This window comes from Cygnus olor, chromosome 2 (assembly GCF_009769625.2).
Source record: "Cygnus olor isolate bCygOlo1 chromosome 2, bCygOlo1.pri.v2, whole genome shotgun sequence".
Classification (NCBI taxonomy): domain Eukaryota; kingdom Metazoa; phylum Chordata; class Aves; order Anseriformes; family Anatidae; genus Cygnus; species Cygnus olor.
Genome location: NC_049170.1, coordinates 37,313,753 through 37,335,390, shown reverse-complemented (window position 1 = coordinate 37,335,390; position 21,638 = coordinate 37,313,753). Strand labels below are relative to the sequence as shown.

The 21,638-nt window shown below is 41.4% G+C and overlaps 1 protein-coding gene across 2 annotated transcripts in view; it reads left to right on the top strand.

The window, feature by feature from the left end:
- Positions 1–21,638, top strand: part of COLQ (collagen like tail subunit of asymmetric acetylcholinesterase) — a 41,683-nt gene that overhangs the window by 3,876 nt on the left and 16,169 nt on the right. For both annotated transcript variants that reach the window (XM_040549633.1, XM_040549632.1), the window contains exons 2-10: positions 9,028–9,140; positions 10,518–10,610; positions 13,849–13,893; positions 14,589–14,615; positions 16,222–16,293; positions 18,674–18,736; positions 19,754–19,780; positions 20,411–20,455; positions 21,167–21,202. In XM_040549633.1, the coding sequence (XP_040405567.1) occupies positions 9,028–9,140; positions 10,518–10,610; positions 13,849–13,893; positions 14,589–14,615; positions 16,222–16,293; positions 18,674–18,736; positions 19,754–19,780; positions 20,411–20,455; positions 21,167–21,202 (521 nt within the window). The remainder of the gene's footprint in view (positions 1–9,027; positions 9,141–10,517; positions 10,611–13,848; positions 13,894–14,588; positions 14,616–16,221; positions 16,294–18,673; positions 18,737–19,753; positions 19,781–20,410; positions 20,456–21,166; positions 21,203–21,638) is intronic.

Genomic DNA, 21,638 nt, shown 5'->3' with positions numbered 1-21,638 from the left:
TAATTGGGGGAAGAATAATAATCTGGATTATTTTTTGTTTTGCTGCCAACTCCGCATCATAGTCCCATCAGCCTCAAGCAACAGCGCATCATTTTTCCTGGAAGTATTCTGAATGTCATGTCAGTGTTTCTTCTAGTGCTGAAGCATCATTTCTGGAGGAAATGCTTTGGGATTAGCGTTACAATACGCTCAAGCATGTGGCTGCAGCTCCACGTGGAAGCAGAGCCCCCCCAGGGGTGGGTAACTCAACTCTCCTTGAGGCAGGGGGGTTCCTTCCAGGGTAACCTGTCGTATCCCTTCCCTAAGACACTGTGTTTATAACGTCCTTCGTTATCATTTTTTCAGAGCTCTGCTCTGCTGAGGTTCCTGCACTGTGCACTTGAACAGGACATCCAAGTGCCTCCACTGTCGCAATCACATAATGAAAGCTAGGTGTGAATTTTATGCTCCCTTGTAGCAGGGCTAAGTGGGCCTTGTAAGAACCAGGCTGAAGGAAGCCATCTTCCAGATTCAGGTGGCAGAAAGACTCTTCCTTTCCCTCTCCTACTCATCCCGGTTGAAGTTTTCTGGGGCTTTACAGGGAGGGGGGAAAGTACTTCAGAAACCACCAGGAGCTGGAGAAGAGCATCTTCTGATGCTTCTTCTGACCCAAACTTCCTTTTATGCATCACAAAAATGTATCACTTGATAGGTTTTTCTCCTGTGATCAATATTCATACACAGTCCTGTGAAATGAGTTTGGCTGATTAATTTAAAGGAATGAAATGGGGCTGCAACAGCTGAGTTACTGGCAGTATTCCTCATGCTTTCTCTGCCTTTTGCCTGTTACACTTGCTTTCCCAAAGAAAAGGAGCTCTCCATTTCACTGGGCACGGCCTCTTTGAATCTGGATTACTGAATGAAAAGACATGCAGATTGCCAAAAGAAATTAATTGACTATAATGCAAATGAAAGTCAGTGTTATGCCGCTTAGGGTGAGTATCATGAACTTTCATTTGCTTGAGGAAATGCAGATGACCAGGTGAAAGGACCAAGTGTTCCCCTCTGTGTTCCTCTGCTCCCCCCCAATTTAATATGACGATCAGCTCCATTGTCTTCAAGTGGTGGGCTGGTGGGCATCCTGAAATACCGAACCTGGACTCCTGAAGTGCAGCAGGATGGGACAAGCTGGTGGCCAGTTCTGATTGTTTTTTTCTGTTTTTTCCTGGGACAGGGTTTGTGTTATAAGTAAGGCAGGTGTCTATCTTCAGGCTGTGGAAGCTCTTCTGGAGATGCCACCTAAGCCTTGTTTGTGGTAAACAAGTTCTCCTGCCACCAGGGATGGAGGTGGGTGCAGGAGCTGGCACAGCGTTGGACACACTGCTGATTTTTACTGTGATCAGACTGGGTGGTGGAGGCTTAAATTCTAGCACAGCCAAGCAAGCTGTTTCAAATTCAGGTGGTTTTAGTGAGAGGAACTCCACAGACAGGCAATGTAAAGTACTGTGAAATGAGCTTATTCCCCGTGTACTCACAGAAACATAGTGCTTGCAGGCCTCTGCTCCCATTGCAGGCAGTTTATTTCAATATTAGCAAACCCCTGCAGTGGGAACAGTCTGTGACTTTGCATTTTAGCATCCCTGTTTTTCAAAGCCCATTTTGTATCAGACATAGAGGCTGCCCGTGGCTGGGCTGTTGTTGGCAGGGCAGCACCAGCAGCGCAATAGCAGCAGCTACAGCTGCTGAAGGGAAACTGTCAGCCCTAGTTACATTTACAGAAAAATACCAGCTGTGTTTGTCCAGGAGGAAGTTTGTGGTCAGGACAGGCCATGCACCCCTGCAGGCTTTAACTCTTGGTGTTAGGATAGCGTGTGGCTGCCAAATGAGACAGCCTGGGAACCTTAGGGGTGGGACACTTGCACAAAGAAAGGAAATTTATCAGGCAATGGTTAAAATGGGAGGGGTGTTGAATGTATTATGGATTCAGGATTAAATGAAATTTTTAGCATGGGAGGCTTTACTGACGTATTCTGTGCTGCAGCTTTGTAGGTCAAAGGAAAATGGGAAAAGCCCTTCGGTTCCAGGGGGAACTCTTTGGGGGAGATCAGAAATAGGAGAGAGAAAAATCCCACAGTAATTCACAGAAACCAGCCTAAGTGTTGTGTTTCTTCCCCTCTCATCTCCAAGAAATCATCTCTTTACTGGAAAGGACATCAGGGGGATGCTCTTTGTATGCAGGAAAATGTAATGGTGAAAGGGGATTTGGGATGAGAAGATGGACATAGGAGGAATGCAGAAGAGGACTGATGGATTGGGGGAAAACAGAAAAGCAGCTGATAGCCATTTTTGCCAGCGTGTATGCATAAATGCATGCACCTGGGCAGGCACACAAGTGAAGGGAGATGCTGTGCCTGAAGAAGGCAGGGCTGCAGTTTCAGTTTTCTTCTGCCCAGGAAGAAGTGTCAATGGACTTTTTTAGCTTCTAAAACCTGCAAAGTTATGGCCTTGTACAATACCAAGTCAATACAGAGCTATTTCTTTGTGAAAGGCCAGAGAGTAAAGTCAGCTGGGCTGTGAGTCTGTTGCCACAAGGGAGTCACATGGAATTAATTTAGTCCCTGGTATCAAAGTCTCTGGCAGGAATTTGAAGGCATTTCTCTGGTGCCTTTCGGAGCATACAGCAACACCCACGTTCTCAGATGGGTTGTCTGGGGCTGACTGAGCACGTGGTGGGCCAACATCAAAGTCAAGTACATTTCTGAGCCATGCCAGCCCTGACAGATTGTGATCTTGCAGTTGGAGAGGGATGGCTTTGGTGTCTCTGCTCTGGTACTACTCATCTCGCAGATAAAATGGGAGAGGAACGTGTGGCAGTGAACTGCATGCAGGAGTCTTTTGGGGCTGACAGAGTGGCCACCTTGCATTAAGCTTTAGGGTTTCAGGCTCTTCTAGGGGTGGCAGTAAGCTTTAGTACTCAACATATTCATAGCATCATTCTGGTGTGACAAGAAATGGAGTGTTATAATCTGGTTTATAAAATGACTGGGATGAGGTACTGTGATTTACAGGACGGAAATTCTCATTCAGGTTTTGTAAATGGGTCATCCATGGCTATGGGGCTGCTGCTTAACTTCTCTGTGCCTCAGTTCCTCACGACTGGAAGGGGAGCACACATTGCTGTCAACATCAATGAGCAGTGTCTAGAGCCCTGGAAGCTCTAGAAGCCATGGAAGAACCCATGGAAGCCAACAGAAGCAAAACTGCACATAATAGCCTTGCAGTGGTTACTGGGATTTATAAACCACAGGTTTGTTTTAGAAACCCATTTTATAACCCACTGAAGTGTTCCACCATGCAGATTTTATTGGGACTTTTATGTTCTTGTGACACTGGAGCACAGAGCCAACCCAAGCAAATATTCCTCTCTCCTTCTGCGCTAATCCCAGAAGTTTCCTTCTGTAATCCTCTGGGGGAGCAGTATATAATCTTTAGACACACACATTGCCCCCACGCCCACACAAGCACATATGCACACATGAAATGGCTGAAATATATGCCTACGGGGAATAAAATGCCTTTTCTGGGGAAATCTTGTATGCTCCTTTGCTTTCCTGAGCCTTGCCACCTCTGCAGCGTCTGCTGGCAGGGGCCTGCTCCAGCAGGGCTGCAAGGGGCTCCGCTAGGGCCGGGTGCAGGGGGACACGAGCCAAGGGGACGTACTGGGAGATGCTGGGGGCCGTGAGCACAATATCTGTGCTGTTGGCAAGGTTTCTTGAACACCAGCTTGTTTTAAACACCTTTATTTATTTATTTATTATGACAGCTTCTGACTCTGCGCCAGCTGGTAAAGCGCGCAAAACTTATGCCACAACCGGTAGCCACTTTGGGGATTAGAAATAGGGTTTCTGGCACAGAGTATTTTCATATTTCTATAAGTTATTCTTGGCTGAAAATAAGCTTGTTTTGGCTGGAGCTTTTCATTTTCCACAAAAATGATGGGGAAATGTCTTCATCCTGTGGCTCCCACAGGATCTGCCTGGGTCACTGCTTTCCCCAGCATGGGCACTGGTGCATAAGCTGTAGGAGTTGCTGTATTTCCTGGCTATATGGACATCACCTGGTACATAGCAGATGGAGTATTCAGGTCGTAAGGCCTAAGTTGATAAGGACACAGAGATGCAGCCTGTTCGTGAACCTCATGGCCTGATCCAGCTCCAGGCGTGAGCTGTACCCCAGCTCAACCTGCCCACCCTCACCCATTCCTCCCGGTGTTGCCCTCTCCCCTGGGACTTTGGCACCTTTCACAAGCTCCTAAACTTTCCTAATCTGTGAGGGAAGATGTGCCTTGGCCACCTTGTGATAGACACACAGGATAACGCCTGATGGCCACTGCCCGTGGCGAGCTGCTGTCCTTGCCAGGAGGGCAAGAGGAGCCTGAATGCATGACAGCAAAGCAGATGAAAGTCTCAGTTTCAGCCGGACGAGCCCACGTTCATTAACTAACCCATCTGCCCAGCTTGTTTATTATTAATTCTGACGGCCGTCCAAGTGGGAGAAGCACCTGTGATGGGGTGTCAGCGATCGGAGGTCTCCATCTAGCAGGCCCTGCCAGTCAGAAACTGGGCAGGCCACCAGCACTGCTGTCAGGGTGACACGGCTTCGGAAAGCAGCTCATCGTCCAGTCAGGGCTTGCTGGGTGAGTGTGGTTGCAGATAGGAAGGAAAACACATGTTGCACATCTTTTTCGTGTCATGCCCTTTTCTCCTGCCAGCGTCATCGATCCAGCTAGCCTACACCTTTGTGATTTTAGGGCAGAAGTCATTTTCATGGCTTGCATACAGTTTTTGCAATGAAATCCTGCAAATCTAACCTGGACCCAGGGCAGCACTTCCCTCTGGTACCTCCGCTGCAGCCAGGAGGGTTCACAGTGTTGAAAGTCAGCTCTAGGCTCAGCCCTAGGACGGCTTGGAGACTGGACCATCTCAGATCGCAGTTTTTGGCTTCCAGATAACACCAGGAGCAAGCAGTCTGCAAAAACAAAATGAAACAGTTTAAAGCTTATCTAAAATATATGATATCTTGAAGCAACACTTACTCATAGATTGATATAGTCGCTTTCTGGACCATAAAAATAATTTGAGTTTGAAAATAGTAAACATTTTCTATTTTAAAGCTGACTATCTTAATTTTTATGCTCTCCAGAAACAACTGCCACTTAGACAAGCCCTATATGGAGCTTTTCATTTTGCCTTCCTACTCTTACCGAATACTTTCTCTGATATGGAAGATGTTGATAGAGGAGTTTCCACACAAGAAGTGTAATTGAGCTCGCTGTGTAGGTAGGGTCTTCACATTTCACAGAAAACGACAGTCCTATTCTTGGGCTGAGATTTTTTCCACTGATGGGGACTAGAGTATTATGAAGCTGTGTTTAGCAATCAAAGCTAACCTGGAGCCTAACGATATATATTGCATTTGCTGACAGCCTGTAAGCCTACCAAGGTAATATTTTTGTGTTGCAAAACAGGCCAACACTGAACTGGCTTTGCATCCTGGACCTATCACAGTTACAAAATCCATACCAATGAAATGCAGTGTTTATTGGAAGATCATATTATAATATTCATACCTGTGGTCTGTGACTCTCATTTTGTGCTCCCTCTTCTGTTTTATCCGCCCGTCATACCTGAGTGTGGAGGGTCCTTGGGTCTAGGATCAGCCATTTCTTAAATATTTGCTTTACAAATCCACCTTCCAGAGCATGGCCATGACTGATGATGGAGCCCCTGAAATACGAACTACCTACATCATTATATAACCGGTATCTAGTCTATATAGTAGTAATAGTAATTGCATGCTTTTTGAATAGTTTTTGCATATGAGGTCAGTACATGCTATCACTGTTTATACCAGCAAACCTAAACTGATCTTCAACCTAACTTGCGAGTATAGTAAAATTAGAATAAGACTATAAAGACTGCAACCAATGGCTATTTTGCTCCCAACTTTGTTAGCTATGGTGGTTTCACAATATAATACTAATATAATATATAATATATATTATATATTATATATATAACAATAATATATATAATGTATAATATATATAATATATTATTATAATTATTAATAATAATATATGCTATAATACTCTTCCAAATAATTTCAGACTTAGCTTTCATAAAAGGAAAATGCCAATATTTTATAATCCAGGACTTGACTTTACTCATGAGGGCATGATGAGTATACTGTGATTTTATGATTCTATGATCTGTATTTAATGTTATTTTTGCCAAATATTTAAATAAAAATATTTTATTTTATTTTATTTTATTTTATTTTATTTTATTTTATTTTATTTTAAGTAGCAGAACAACTGCAGTAATGCAAAACTTTTTCTGCAGTGGCTGTTGTGGTGGTTTTACCGTGCTAGGCAGCAGAACACCACAACCGCTCTCTCACTCCCCCTCCTTAGATGAGGAGGGGAAGAAGTAAAGGAAAGAACAACTCACGGGTTGAGATAAGAATGATTTAATTAAAGGAAAAAAAAGAAATAATTATTAAGGAAAGATTATTATTAATTAAACAATTTAACTAAACAATTTAACTAAACAATTAACAATTTAACTAAAGGGGAAAAAAAAGGAAAGGGGAAAAGGGAGGGGGAAAGGGAAAACTAAACAAAACAAGTAAAGGCTATGTGGAAGTGCAGAGGAAAGAAATTACTCTCTACTTCCCACAAATGAGCGATGCTTGACCACGTCCTTGAAGCAGGGCCTCAACACACGTAGCCGGTGTTCGGGAGGAGGACAGACGTTTTCACAACGAGAGCCCACCCCTCCCCTCTTCCTCCTTTTTCCACCTTTTATTGCTGAGTGACATCATATGGTATGGAATATCCCTTTGGTTGGTTTAGGTCAGCTGCCCCGGTGATGTTTCTTTCTCACTTTTTTGCCCACCCCCTAGGAGGGTTAGAGAGAGTCCTGATGCTGTGCCAGCACTGCTCAGCAGCAGACACAACACTGGTGTGATACCACGGCTGTTCTAGCTACAAGTGCAGAGCACAGCACTGTATGGGCTGCTGCAGGGAAAGTTAACATCCCAGCCCAACCCAGTACAGCTGTTAGTGACTGAATTCAGGGCAAGCCAATACAGAGTTTAACTCTACATGTTTCTGTATGTTATCATGTGTGTGAACTGGAGATAGGAGTACTCAAACCGTTGCTGCTTTTTAAAGGGCACTGTCATCGTTAGTATATGTTTATAGCTTTAAATAAATAAATATATATATATATATACATTATCTCTATTTTTTAATTATAAATCTTTTGACTTTCTCTAAATTGAAGTTTTCTTTTGAATTCAGACTTCGTAGGAAAAGTTCAGATAGAGAGACAGAGTCTTTACTATGGACACTTTCAGACTTCAACAGACTTACCTCTCAACTATATCATCTCAAATAACATTTTGGTAGAGAAAAAAATCGGCATAACATATAAGCTACTTCTGAATTCTGCTGCCAGTAGAAATCTTTGGCCTTTTTTCTTTCGTTCGTTCGTTCTTTCTTTCTTTCTTTCTTTCTTTTTTTTGGCTGGAGAAAGGAAAGAAATGCCACTTTACAAAACAATTCAAGTTCAGAAAGGTAACTGAAATGACATTTGTGAAATGCATTTCCCTGGACCCTGTGCCTAGATTGTCTTTTCAGACAAGGTGTGATGTAACCTAGCATCAGTGGAACCGACTGCAGCTGGTTTCTGTTTTCAGGTAGCTACACACCAGAAGTGGCTCCCTGACCTAGCCAATAAGTCTGATATTGACACAAAACAAGATGGTGAAACGCCTGCTGAGCTGCTCCCTTGGCAGCCTTTAACAACCACACTCATCTGGGCAGCTGTTTTCAGTGCAGGAGGACTGGGCAAAATGCTGTTCCCATGAATGTGGGGTGGTGGAATGGGATGTAATACATTTTCTGAGACATTTGAAAAATTAGAAGTTTCTTTGTCCCTTAGAGAAATATGCCTTGCCTTCAGATGTGATTAAAAACCAGCCTGCAACTGATTTGCACACAAATCTAGCAATTTTGCCAGGTTTGTCTTCCTAGAAACTTAATTTGGAGATTTTCTATTAATACCAGATACTTTACCATAGGCTCTTCTTCCTACTGTATCTGGCTCCCTGCCAGCCTTCACTTCACAGACACCCATCCCTGGCTGCCAGTAGCCAGAGGAAGAAACCAACAGAGACAAATAAATATGTCCTGCACTTGGCAAAACCTTTGCAGAAGGCCCTCGTCCTGATTCCAGAGTGATTTCCTGGGGAGTAAATAGATTCAGAAAAGACGAGACAGTATAAATGCATCATCTTCACATCATTTCTCTGTGGTTCTTTGGTCACAGCTGCTTATTTTGTCGATGGAAGTTTTCCCCTCAGAAAAGGGTAAACACATTGCTGAAAAGCACTGATGGCCTGCCTTGCTCAACACTTGGTGGCAAAGCTGTCAGCTAAGTTTGGGTTGCAGAGTCTTTATTTGTAGTGACGATGCACAAATCAGAAATAAGGCAATGTGATTTCAGGCCCATGGGAAATATCATCAGACGTGCAGTGGAACAACTGCCCGCACTGTTATTAGAAAAGACCCTGAAGTATTTTGGTCCATGGGAAAGGCTGGTGGGCAGCAGCACGCAGTGCTCCCTGGTCACATGCGGGCTGTGATGGTAACCAGAAGATGCCATTTCTAATACACTTTTGGAACAGGACAGAGAGAGAGAGAGATAAATATATATTTCAATCTATTTCCTAACATTGGGTATCTTATATTTTCCAAAATCAGCCTGTGTCATAGCCATATTTAGAGCTTAAAACTCTGCATAGCCTTCACCACATGAAGACCTTATAAACTTGAGGGACCACACAAATTCTTAAGTTCCTGCTTGGATCCAGTGCTACAATGGATGCAGGGTGTACAAAAGTCCTTTGGAATGGAAGCACCTTATTCTGTAAGAAATATTTGTGGTGTTCAAGACAATGGATGATGTTTGTATTGAACAGATCTCCCTTGTTTGGAACAGAAGAAACAGCTTCACCACAGACCATGCTGTCTCCTTGGCCCTCCTCCACCGCCCCTGTTTCCACCGCCATACTTCAGGCACAGCTGGAGCACTGTAAGTGTGGCCCGGGAGCCTTTCTCTTCTATTTACATGACTTTTGATGTGTGACAAAGACTGAAGTATCCTCTCTCAGCACTGCTTGATGGTGTCACTCAGCAAACCCATCTGTCTATGTTGGTAGGGCTGTGCTGCTTTCCTAGAGCAAGGCAATCCTGAACTAAAGGAAATGTAAATGCAGTAAACCAAGGAAGGTCAGAAAGACAATTTCGCATCCTACACAATGACTTCAAAGTGTATGCTATACATGTGTCCTATTTTGTATCACGTTTGCCTTAGTCAGTGAAATGAAGTCCTAAAATACTCCCAAGGAATCTGTTCCCACCATTTCATTTTGCAGAAAGAAAGATGAGTTTGAGTTGCTGGTATGGACTTTTCACTCTCACACCTATGCACATACCTGCTCTGGATGATATGTATCCATAAACATATGTTAACATATGCAGCATGCAGCGGGTATATGACAGTTTGCCCACTTGCACTTGTTGCCAAGGTCTGTTACCTCCAATACATTTTCCGTCCCAATATAAAGAATTTTTCCACCTACTTCGTAATGTCCATTTCTTAATTCTACTACTCATTTACCATATGCAAATACTGTAATTAGTAGAAACATTATGTAAACAGTAATTAGAAAGTTATCTGACAAGAACTAACCCCCAAAAAAATACAGCATAAAATCCCCCACTGTCTTCAGAGAGATCAGGACTGAGTTCAGGGAATTATTCCCCCCAAACCAAAATCTAGTTGCCTCCCTCTTTCCCATCTCCTCCTCCTCCTCTCCACTTGGAAGATGAAGAGCAGGTTTGCTAAGCCAGTGTTTCTGCTGCAGTGTTCATCTGTATTTCCAGGGGAGATTTCTTTTGTCACAGGACATAGACAAGCCGGTTTACTCATGCGAGCTTAATTTTGAAGTGAGAAGATTAGGAAAACTTCAAGGGAATCCACTCTGATCAGTAGTGAATGAATGCCTCCTGACTGGTATCTACTGGAGTGAAGTTCACACTGCCTATACCCATGCAGGGTGCAGTCGGTATTATTAGAGCAAAGATGCTATTTTTGTAGAGGAGCTGCTACTTGTAAAGCGTGATGGGGAGAGCAGGGTCAAGTCTAAGAATAGCCCTGGGTCCCACACTGGCTTGGAGGGGATGAGATAGCCTGGCTGCGGCATGCCTGGGAAAGGAGGAGGAAATGTGGGGCAGGACACTATGCTGAAGTGATAATGTTGAAGCATCCATGAAGATAACCTTGTGACAAACCATAGGCTTCTCCCTCAGGCAGTAATTAAGTGCTGTTTGGACTGTAGTGGCGGTTTATTTGTGCTTTTCTCCATGTTCTCCAAGAGTGTTCATTCATATATTTTACCTTATGTAGAAGCTGCTTACTCTGGACATGAAGGACTTGTGCCAGGAGCTCCAGATAACAATGCCCGAATTGCATTGCCCCACAGGGCCTCCTGGCCCCCAGGTGAGTGATGCATTTGTGAACAAACCACAGCAGTCTTTCACTTGCTCCAAGGTCCTTACAAAGCTGTTACACATTTTCTGTAAATGCCTTTTATGCCTTAATAAGCATATCAAGCTCTGGCTTAATTTCATTTTGGTATGACTGTGCATAAATCATGTAGGCTTTTTACCCTGTGTTCTCATTCCTGCCTTGCATACTCCAAACTTCAAGTTCACCCTTCATTGTCACGTAGTTTTACAGTGGGTGGCACCCATGAAAAATCCCATAGATGCCATCACCTCCTTCAGAGGCACTTTGTTGGTTTATTTCCTTGCTTTACACTCTTTTACATGAGGGGAAAGAGCCCATGGAGTTGATGCACAAGAGGTGCAATGAACTTGAGTGTTAGTGGAGTACATCCCTGAGAAGGCCGATACCTACAGTGCAGACCAGAAACAAGAAGGGGCTTTGAGGAGGGCAATGGGAAGGGGTTCAGGAGTTGTGGGATCTTCCAGCTTAACCTGCAAGGTCTGTGCTTGCTGGGTAGCCTTGGGACAGCCCCTTTGGGCTCCTATTTCATCTACACTTTATATGTTTGAAGCATAGGGCAGGAGGTCAGAAATCTTCCAAGGAAATGTTCCACTTCTAGGAGAGGGTTTTGTGCATGTCTCACCGTTGTGGAGAATATCACCCATCTGTCTTTCTGTTCCAGTTTGTTCCCTCCAAAGAAAAATAAAACTTAAGGGAAAGTCTTTTAGCATGTGAATTAGGAGGCACATGGAGAGGTGATGATAAAACAATTGTTTATCATATCCTGTGTTGAGAAAAATCTCTGCACTATGGAGCAGTCCCGTGGTGTGCTGGGCACCATCTAGATCTTCAGTATACGTGGAAGAAGCTGTTGTAATTTTAGTCTTTGCCAGACTATCTTTTTGAAACAATCCTCTTAATGCTATCTCTGACTTAAATGGGAAAAACAGTAATACCAGTTCTATTGTTCTGCAAGGTTCACTGCTATAAATAATAACCTTGCAACTGAATGATCTATGATCCCTCCAAGAGCATTTTAAATAGAGTAGGCTGACAGATTTTATCACAACCACTAACAGTAGGATGGGTATAACATGACTTTGGAATTTTTAATTATAAATTGTGGGATGGTGTTTTATAGAGGGACAATGTTAGAGCCCGCAATCCTCCAGACAATACTTTTATGAAAATGGTCACGGGAAAAGAAGTGCTACTGTTTCTAAGAAATATTTAAGAAGTATTTCTGAATTGCTTTCTGTTGTAAATGCGTGACTTTCATATGAGTTGTAAAAGCTCATACTGTTGAGCCAGAGCTGAGTTTTAACACTTTGTCAAAAGAAGGAGAATTAGATTTGTAATGATGTGACTCAGCATATAATTCCTCCCATGTGTAACCCAAGGTAAAGGGAAAGAAAGAAGATAAAATTTGGCTCCGACTCTAATACAGTGCATTCTGATTTACAGTACTGAAAGTCTAAAATTACTGACTACAATAGTTGGAATGATTTACATTTAAAGGTGTGGGTTGCTCCTGTTCATGTACAATTTGTGTCATGTTTTGGACCATACAAGATAACCAGGATCCTAACCTGGAGTGATTTATATGGTCAACCTAATGCTCCTTGTATGACAGCTCATGGGATTTTCCTTAGTCATTCAGAAACAAAAGGGGTTCTCTGAAGCATTCTAGAAACAACACTGTTTTTCTGATTTTTAGTTTTATTTTTATTTCCTGAGCATCTCCCTCGATTAAGAAGTTTCCTGAAAGGGGAATAAGCCTCACTTGAAAGAGAGGGATGGAATATCTTCATGTTTTGGGGCTTAAACAGATTTGGGAGCCTTGATCAAACTCTACTTCAAATCTGAATTGGTCTTTTCTAACCATGTCTTTGAGATTATGTCACCCTTGACTATTATTTATGTCCAGCCTCCCAAAGCCACATTACTTCATTCAGTTGCAATTTTAGGAAAGTAGGAAAAGATTTTTGAAAATTTGCTGTTGGTTATCTCTGAAAGGCAGCTCCACTCTAACTGGGAGATGTATATTCATATATTTTGGGGCTGTGTTCAAACCACAGGAAACAAATATCTCCGCTGAATAGCTTACATCTGAACTGGCCACTAAGCAGCAGGAGGGTAATATTAACTGTAGAGAATGTCAGGCTTAAAGCTACGTTTGCAATTTAACTAAAAATTTGAGATTTGTTTAAGTATGAGGAGACAAAATTACCGTAAGTTATGTGATGTTTATTTGTTTTTAAAGTACTTCAATCACAACAACAGTAAAGACAATTGTATTTCAAACAAGAGCATTTCAATTTCCTATTACTCTGTAGAAAATGCCATTCCATAAACACAGGAAAATACACAAAGCAAGAAACGTTGGGGACCTCTTGTTATTTTTATGAAAAGGTGAAATGCAAAAAAAAAGAAAAAAAAGGTGAAAATGCCTTTTTTATGAAAACTGTTTCAGAAAGGAAAAAAAAAGAATAATTTTTGAAGGTGGATTTTACTATTACAAGTCTTTTTTTTTTTTTTTTTTTGGTGAAAATGCCCGTGGTACTAAGAAGTTCTTAAGAAGTTCTTAAAATGGCTGCAAAATATTCAGCAGAGGCATGAACAGCCCCTAAATTTGAAAGCCACTGTCTCCTTCCCATGAGGTTGCATGGAAGCTGTGTTCCAACTGAGCAGGCAGGAAACAGGGATGAGGATGGGAAACCCCATGAGGAGATCATTGCAAAGTTGTGCCCAGGATGCCAAAAATTCAAATGAGCGTCTTCAAGCTGGTGAAAGATTCAGAAGCGGTGACAATCCTTGTCTACAGCACCCTGCAGAGCCCATCCCATGTGTCTTATGCCATTTCCCTTGTCCCTCTTTGTCTGACCTCCTTTGCCAGCTGACGCAGTGTCTCTGTGTCCTTGCAGTCGATAATTCTTCAAGACTCCAATAACTTCCCTTCTTTCATGTGCCTCAGGCCATTTTTCTTGCTAGTTTTCTTCACCTAGGAGATGCTCCTGTGCTTCTCATGTCAGTGCAACTCTCCAGCCTGCCTTCAGCAGTGACTCAGACCTGGCATTTAGAGGCAATATTCAAACCACATCCGACACCCTGACCTTGTGGGGTCACACTGCTCCCAGGAGGCACCGGCAGGGCCATGGGCTAGGGGAAGGCCAATACCAGTGCCTTCTTACTAATACAGCTCAGTAACAGCATTCATTTTTGTCCCTAGGGTCCACAAGGAATTCCTGGTATAATGGGACCAAAAGGGGAGAAAGTAAGTGCCTGTTGTTATGTGTTGTTATGTGCCTGTGTTTGGTGTGGTTTTGAGGAGTCAAGGAAAGAGATGGTGGTGGTGGCATGCTCACTTTTTTTTTGTCTGTTTAGTCAATGATGGGTCTTATGGACATGTGGGGATTTGCTTTAATTTAAATGTAGAGCTATCGATAAGTTTGAAGATATAATTCAAAGCATCATCTTCCAGTGTTCATTTTCAATCCTGAGATTTCTCATGATAGCTGCCTGTGTCTACATTATGGATAAGAGAGTAGCTTGGGTGCCCCAGTCAGTGCTCTTGCTAATCCCACAGTCTTTGAACACCCTGTTCTCCGGGAGGATGGGAGGAGCAAAGGTCTCCTACCCACCATTAGTTGTATGGGTCAGATCAGATAGTAAAAGCTGTCTATATGTGAAGTTATAGTTTCAGACCTGCAAAGCATTTGCTCCATGATGATGCTTAAAGAACCTTATACCTGAAGCTGGGCTTTACTTTACAACAAGGTGACTGTAGACTTAGGGCTGAGAATAAAGGAAAGGTCTAGGAGCTCTGTTAAAAATTCTTCCCGTTTTACCCTCTGGAAAAAAAGTCCTGAACATAAAGATATTCCCAGTGTTGTTTATAAATGCATTGACTAATGAGCCACTGTGGTCTGTTTGGTATCTCTGAGACTAACATATTCCTTTCTCTGGCAGGGGGAGATCGGCAGGCCAGGAAGAAAGGTATGAACAAAAGGTGCTGCCTCAGACACCAGCCTAATACCTGACACGTAGCAGCTGTCAGAGAGGAGCACAGGCAATCGATAAATACAAATAAGCTAATGTTGAAGTGTTGAGCCTGTTTGTGTTGCTCCCATGGAGGAGTGGTAGGGGGCTCTGGGTGCAGGGCTGGAGAGCTGTCACAGCTGGTTTGAATTTGGTAAATTCCCTCAGTAAGAGCATCCACCTCCAGCCAGACAATTAAAAGAGTGGAAAATTACCTAAATTATACCTCTGTGGGCAGGGGAAGCAAAGTATGGGACCTACCATAAAAGGTCTATTTAAAAACAACAGCAACAAAGCCAAATCAACCTTTTTACTGCTCCAGAGGTGAAGCCAGGCTCAACCGAACAGCCCAGAAGGAGGAATGGCCATTAATGATTACACTTCCAAAGCTTTGGCACCAAAGTAATATGCTGACTACAATCTTGTGCTTGGTGACACATGAGCCGTGATATATTGTCAAAAATATGTGCCCCTACGTGTGATGAAACAGAATATGTTATCTCAGTCGTTAAGTGCTTCCATTTAATGTAATTAATTTTAAAAGAAGACAGAAATGCAGAATGAAATCAGAGATATGTGGGGGGTAGTCACTAACCAGGAAAAGAAATACCATTCTAATAATAAGCAAAGGATTTTGACACTAGCTACTTATCAGTAATTCAAATGGATGTGAAACATATAAACAAAGAGTTCTTTTTCTTTAATACAGATTTCAAATGCCCTATAGTAAACAAAAATACTACTTAGATATATTTAAGTGTTCCAAAACTAATGTATTAGACAGAGTCACCCATCAACCTACACAAGAGTGCAAACCTTAATTTGTATTTACTTTTCTGACAAGAACTAGTAGGTCCCAGAGAAGTTGCCCATAAAACGTTATAATTCCTGCTAAAAGCTGCCTGGCTCATGGGAGGTCACTGTTAGCTCCAAAGTCATGATCAGATTTCTAAGACCATATTGTCAAGTGGTATAAAGCAGTGGAATAGTACTGATCTGCATCATTTTAGCAGCTAGTCAAGGAGTGATTTACAGGCAGAAGTTAAAATAGATAAGTAACTGTATGCATGTAGTTATTGCTAGTCACACGATAGCAGACAAAGAGCAATTACAGCTAGTAATATGAGTGCTCATAATAAGATTAATGGTAAATAAAACCAGGAATGTCTTAGTTAAAGGTTTGTTTCCGTTCTTACTGTAAATTGCATTTGTACAGATAGAATTACATGCAGGTCTTTTTGATTTACTTTGTATTATTAAATGAGAGGAAGAATTAAGTTATCGATACTGGGGTTTTGGATTATTATTTTGACTACATGTAGATTTCCTCTATAGCTGATCTACTTATTTGCATCAGTATAACTTGGTATTTCTGTGAGTCCACATTTCCTCCAGTAGCATCAACATAAACAGTATTATGAATATAACATAGTATTTTTTTGTATTAAGAACAAGGTAAAGAAGAATTTGTGGTTCTTTTCTTGAAAATACTGTTTCTCCACATCTCCTGTTTGCAGTGGAGACATGTTACATGAATCATTGTAATCGATATTTTCCGTTCAAGGGTAGACCAGGTCCCCCGGGTGTCCCTGGGATGCCAGGACCAGTAGGATGGCCTGGACCTGTGGGACCAAAGGTAAGACTAAAATTCACACAGGATGATTACTAAACATAATGATCTGAACACACGAGTTACTCAGGAAGTCTCTAAACCACTGTCTGCTGGAGGCTGGGGAGCTGCAGCAGTGCAGGGACACTCAGTGCTTGCCCTGTTTCTTTCACTGCTCTGCCACGACCTGCCCAGTCTAGGGTTAGAACACCACACCTTCAGCCTAGCCCCACGTAGTCAATCTGATCTTGATTAAAATATGCCACAGGTAAATTGAAAGTCAAGTCTAATGAAGACTCATTGATAACCACTGGTGCCTCACAGCCACACGAATCAGTGTTTCAAAACTGGTCATCATCCCCATGGCTGTTCTTGATGATCTCTTTGCCTGAGTGTGTACCTGACAGCATAACGGGGAATACCAGGCTGCATTCAGAGGAAAGGGATTACAAACCATGTGGATTGCTGATCTGTTCTATGAAGCTCACTGCCATACAGACAAACACTCATTACTGTGAATTTTCATAGCCAACAGCAGAAGAAATGGCAGGACACGTTTTCCTACTGCAGAGCGGTTGCTTCATCTGCATTTATTATAAAAAAGCTGCATGACAGTCCTTTTCTGACTACTACCTTACACAAAATGTACACAGCTCTTCACAGGAGCCATAGAATACAAATTTTCTACTGGGGCATTTGAGATAGAAATTCTGTTTTTATTCAATCCAGTATGTATCAGACAGAAGGATGACATATGTTTCATTTGAAACTGTGTTTTCTAGTGAATCTTTGACTCTTCTTTCACTCCATAAGGGTTGCTGCCCTATCTCAAAGGACATTATGCCTTAGGTTTTGCTACTGCAAAAATAAGAGTAGATTACTTCTGAATTCAAGCCATATGTGGGAAGCAAGCCCTTAAGCTCTTTACAGCTGTGTCAGATGAGGAACATTACATTATGTGGGAATGTAGGCTAAGAACTGTGTGCTTTTTTTGTCCATGAACTAAAAAGGAGCCCCTGTTCACTTTGAACTGGGAGATGGGAAAGGGTGTCTCCCCAGAAGCACCGTATGCCGTGATTTCATGCAGCAGGAGCAGTGAGAGCAGAAGGAAGATCCAGCTACCTTGTTCCCTCACGTTCTAAGTACTGAGAGCAGAGCAGTCAGAAAACTCATTCACTTCACCTTTTCTTTATATAAGTCCTATCTTTATTTATGAAAACTTTCTAATTTTGATTTTACCTCCTCCTCATCTGTTGTTCTTTTCACTGCACTCCTAGAAGTATACCTCACATTCAGTAATCATATTTTTTCAATATACTTCTACTGCATGTCCTACTTCCTGTTTAATGTCCATTCTCCTACTTTTATTGTGTCCTCTGATAAATCTCTCCTCTGTTCTTCTGATGTGTTACTACTTTCATTCCTTCCAGTCACCATAAATTTCTGTTTCCTGCCTGAAGGCTCCAGTTGAAATGAGGACAGTAGATGTCTGTGCTCACTACCATAGGCTGTCTCTCTCTTTCCTTTCTCTTCTGATCTCTGATCTTCCCAGACTCCTGTTAGTCATCTTCATTACAGTCATTCATAGCATCTTCTTTTTGCTGTAGATCTCCAGTAAGCTGCTTTTGTTTGTTTGTTTGTTTTAATTCTCATCCCTTCTATGTGCCTTCTGTTTCTTTAGTTGGGTCTCCTTTCATGTCTTCTCTTTCTCAGACACAGTCTTGGTCCAATCGTTATTTCTCCTACTTTGTTTCTTCAAGTCTTTTCTGAACTTCTGTTGAGGCAGCAGCCAATGTGAAAATCCTCTCCAATACTTGGACAGTGAAAGCCAAAGGAGAATGAGAGCCAAATGTGTTCTGCTGGTAGGGCTGCTGCATATCTTCAGGGACTACTCTGTATTTCCCCTTAGATATAATTAGCTGACAGCAGACAGAGAGGATGTTGTAAAGTCTTTACATGATTTATTGTCTCCAAACCACTGTAAAGCCCATAATATCTCAGAACAATGATAAAAGTAATCAGTATGTCTCTCCAAGTCATAAAGTCTTGCAGCAAAATACCCTTCTTTTCTGTATCTCAGTGGAAGCAATGTTTGGAAGAGACAATGCAACTTCAGGTAGAAAAAGGATGTACTTCAGCTGCTAATCGCTTGCATGTCCTTTAATGACATCTGCCAAAACTGAAGCACAAATTACACACCCAAGGAAATGCAAATAGAAGAATAACATCATGTATGATGATTCAGATAGAACACAATTGCAGTATAGACCTCTGACTACAATGCTACAGCAAGGTCAGGCTTGTCTCGTGTATTTGACACAAAGTCCCAAATACTGAACTATCAGACATTCAGATATGACCTCATCAGAGAGCCACAATCAATAACTCTCTTTATTGACCCCTTTAGGGTGAAAAGGGAGATTTGGGTGTGATGGGATTGCCAGGTACAAGAGGACCAATGGGCTCCAAGGTTTGTTAACCAAACACTGCATTTTTCAGACATTGGTTTCTAATGCTCTGCTGACAGCTGCTTCCCTCATGAGTTTGCCAGAAAGCATTTATCAAGATATATGTTTTCTAATATAGCTGAAGAAATACGTTCTCCTTCAAGAAAGGCTATGGCGCTTGGTTGGGCTTGGCTGTGTTTTTGGCTTTTCATAAAATGCTTTGGTGTAAATTACGGTAATGCGAAAAAATATTTTAAGAGCAAAGATCATATCTAATTGTATCCCACTAGAAAACCGGAGTTCTTAAATATACCCTCAGCATTAACTCACATTCGCAATGCTTTCCACCCACCACATAAAACTGGAGATCATTCATGTCCTCACCTTAAACTATGCATATATATTAATAGTTGGATAGTCAGACCTATTTGGTCTGGATGGTCTATTATCTGCATATCATTTTCTATAGCACAGCTTCTGCACTTAAAAAATTTATGCCACAACCTTTTAAAGATCTTGATACAAACTAGGTAATTAGGTTACTCAAATAAAGCGCTGCAAAAAAGAGCTGGACACAGTTATTTTCTATATTTTTCTTAAACAGAAACTCAGCTTTATAGTAATTTTCCCTTAGAAGATGACTTAAATATAATCTAAGGCTATTCCACAGGGAGAAAGAAGAGACTGATTATTGCTAAAATTAATTTAGATTATTAATTGTGGAGTCTAAGATTTTATTCACTTTCAGTTACTTTTAATTTACCTTGCTTTGATTTTAAAAACAATATCAAACTTGCTGGCTTTACCTGGCTTTTTCACATTGGCTTTTGGGCTGATTTGTCTTGCCTTTAATTCTTATTTCATAATTCTGTTTCAGTGCACTTTTAGAAGCTATAAACATTAATTTGCATTTACAAGTCAATTAAATTAATTACTTGTGCTTCATTCTTTTTCTTTACTTAAAAGTCTGCAAGATATGAACTTGCTTCTTTGGTCATCTTGAAAGTGAGAAGCATTAAAATATCTGTCATTCCCTTTAGGGTTTTCCAGGAACTAGAGGAGAAAAGGTCAGTGTAACAATAGAATAATATATGATTTAGCAATTGGAAATAGTTATGTAAAAATAGTAACTGTAAAAATGTGGTCAAATTTTGACGGACTGAAGTCTGAAGGTCCCATTACAAAATTAAAACATGCATTGAGAAGGAGTACTGTCTTGTGGCTTGGGTTGGGATGCTGAAGAAGTGAGTTTTATACCCCATTTTCTTGTGAACACATTACTACAGTGAACTCCACTACCATTTCCCCATCTGTAGCATGGGTATAACAATCCTTAATTGTTGGTTGGTTCATTTAGGCTATATATTCTTTGGCACAGAGACAGTTTTTGCAGTAAGACCATACAGTGGAGCCTGAATTTGGATGAAGTCAATTGAGTAAAAAGTCAAGTCTGGAAGTATACAACCAAGAAAGCCCATATTTAAAGTAATTATCTGGGAAGCATAAGTGCCTTTTTCTACAAGCTTTACACTGAATTCTATTATAATATTAATGAAAGTAATAAGGAAACATTTTAGGGTATCTACCATATAACTTAATATTACTATATTCTGCGCCACTACAAATAATGTCTTGTGTAGGAGAAATGTTTTTTGCTTTCTCATGAAATTGTAGTAATTAAGCTTTTGCCTTCCCAGGGATCCAGAGGTGACAGAGGTGACAAAGGAGTTAAAGGAGACCAGGTACTTTTCCAGATGACTGTGAGTTTATGCTGAATAAGCACATAAAGACTGATGTATTTCTGATAGTTGAAAAAACGGGGGTGGTATGGAGGAAGGGAGCATGGAGGCATGATCCTGGGGGGGCAAGGAGGCAGTGGCCCAATGTGATGTGGACCTCTGTGTCCATGTGCCCTACCAGTCCTGGCATGTACCTGGGTGATGAGACACTCTGGACTTGTGCAGACCAGAATCATGACAGCTTACCAAAATGCTTTTAGCTGGTGACATTATATTGCTTTAAGAAAAACAGAACAAAACAAAGCAAAAGAAAACAAGTGAGATTTGTGGTGTGGGAGGTCTTTTAACTCAGAAAGGGAAAGTAAACCATTTTTGAAGTAGATGGAAAAGTAGCATTCCCAAAGACAGGCTTTAAACATTGTCCAGGTAGCAGGGTGGCCTGTGGACAGAAGCACAACTGGTGTGTTTTTGCTTGAGAGTAAGCAGGCTGCAGAGGATCAGACAGAGGAATAGTGCTACAGTACAAAGGCCTTTACAGAACAGCCTTGCTTGTAATTCTCTACTTACTGTGTCACCTGCAGTGCTGAATCACAGTATTTTTTTTCTGGTATCACTACATGCCATTGTTCTTTCTTCCTTAAAGGCTTAAATTAGTGCTGCTTTGTCAAAGATCACTCCAATTATTTTGACACTTTTTCTCCTTTTACTTTGCAGGGAGAAGTAGGCTCTCCTGGGATGCTGGGACAGAAAGTAAGTGGGCATGATGTATTGGGGAATTGCAATAAGTGCTGGCATAGGGTCAACGAATCAGGGATGTCCTGGAAAGCATAAGGAATTGAAAGTTATGCTTGATTCAATGACCAACATTTTTGGATGTGATCAAATTATTTTTTTTTCCTATTATTGTTGTTGTTCTCTTTTACCTTAGGAGAAAACCCTGAAATTTAGCTGCTTGTTTGTCTTTTTTTTTTTCTCTCTATCTCTCTCTCTCTTTTTTTTTTTTTTTTCCTAGAACATAGTCATAATCCTTATGACTAATCTAGGTGTAGTCATAATCTTTCTTCTATTAACATTTTCATAACTCTTGATTATAGATTTGTGGCTGGCCTAATTGTTTGTTTGGGCTTTACTTTTCACTTGGAGCTAATAAACATTTCCTTCCTGACACTCTAAATCAAAATAGCAG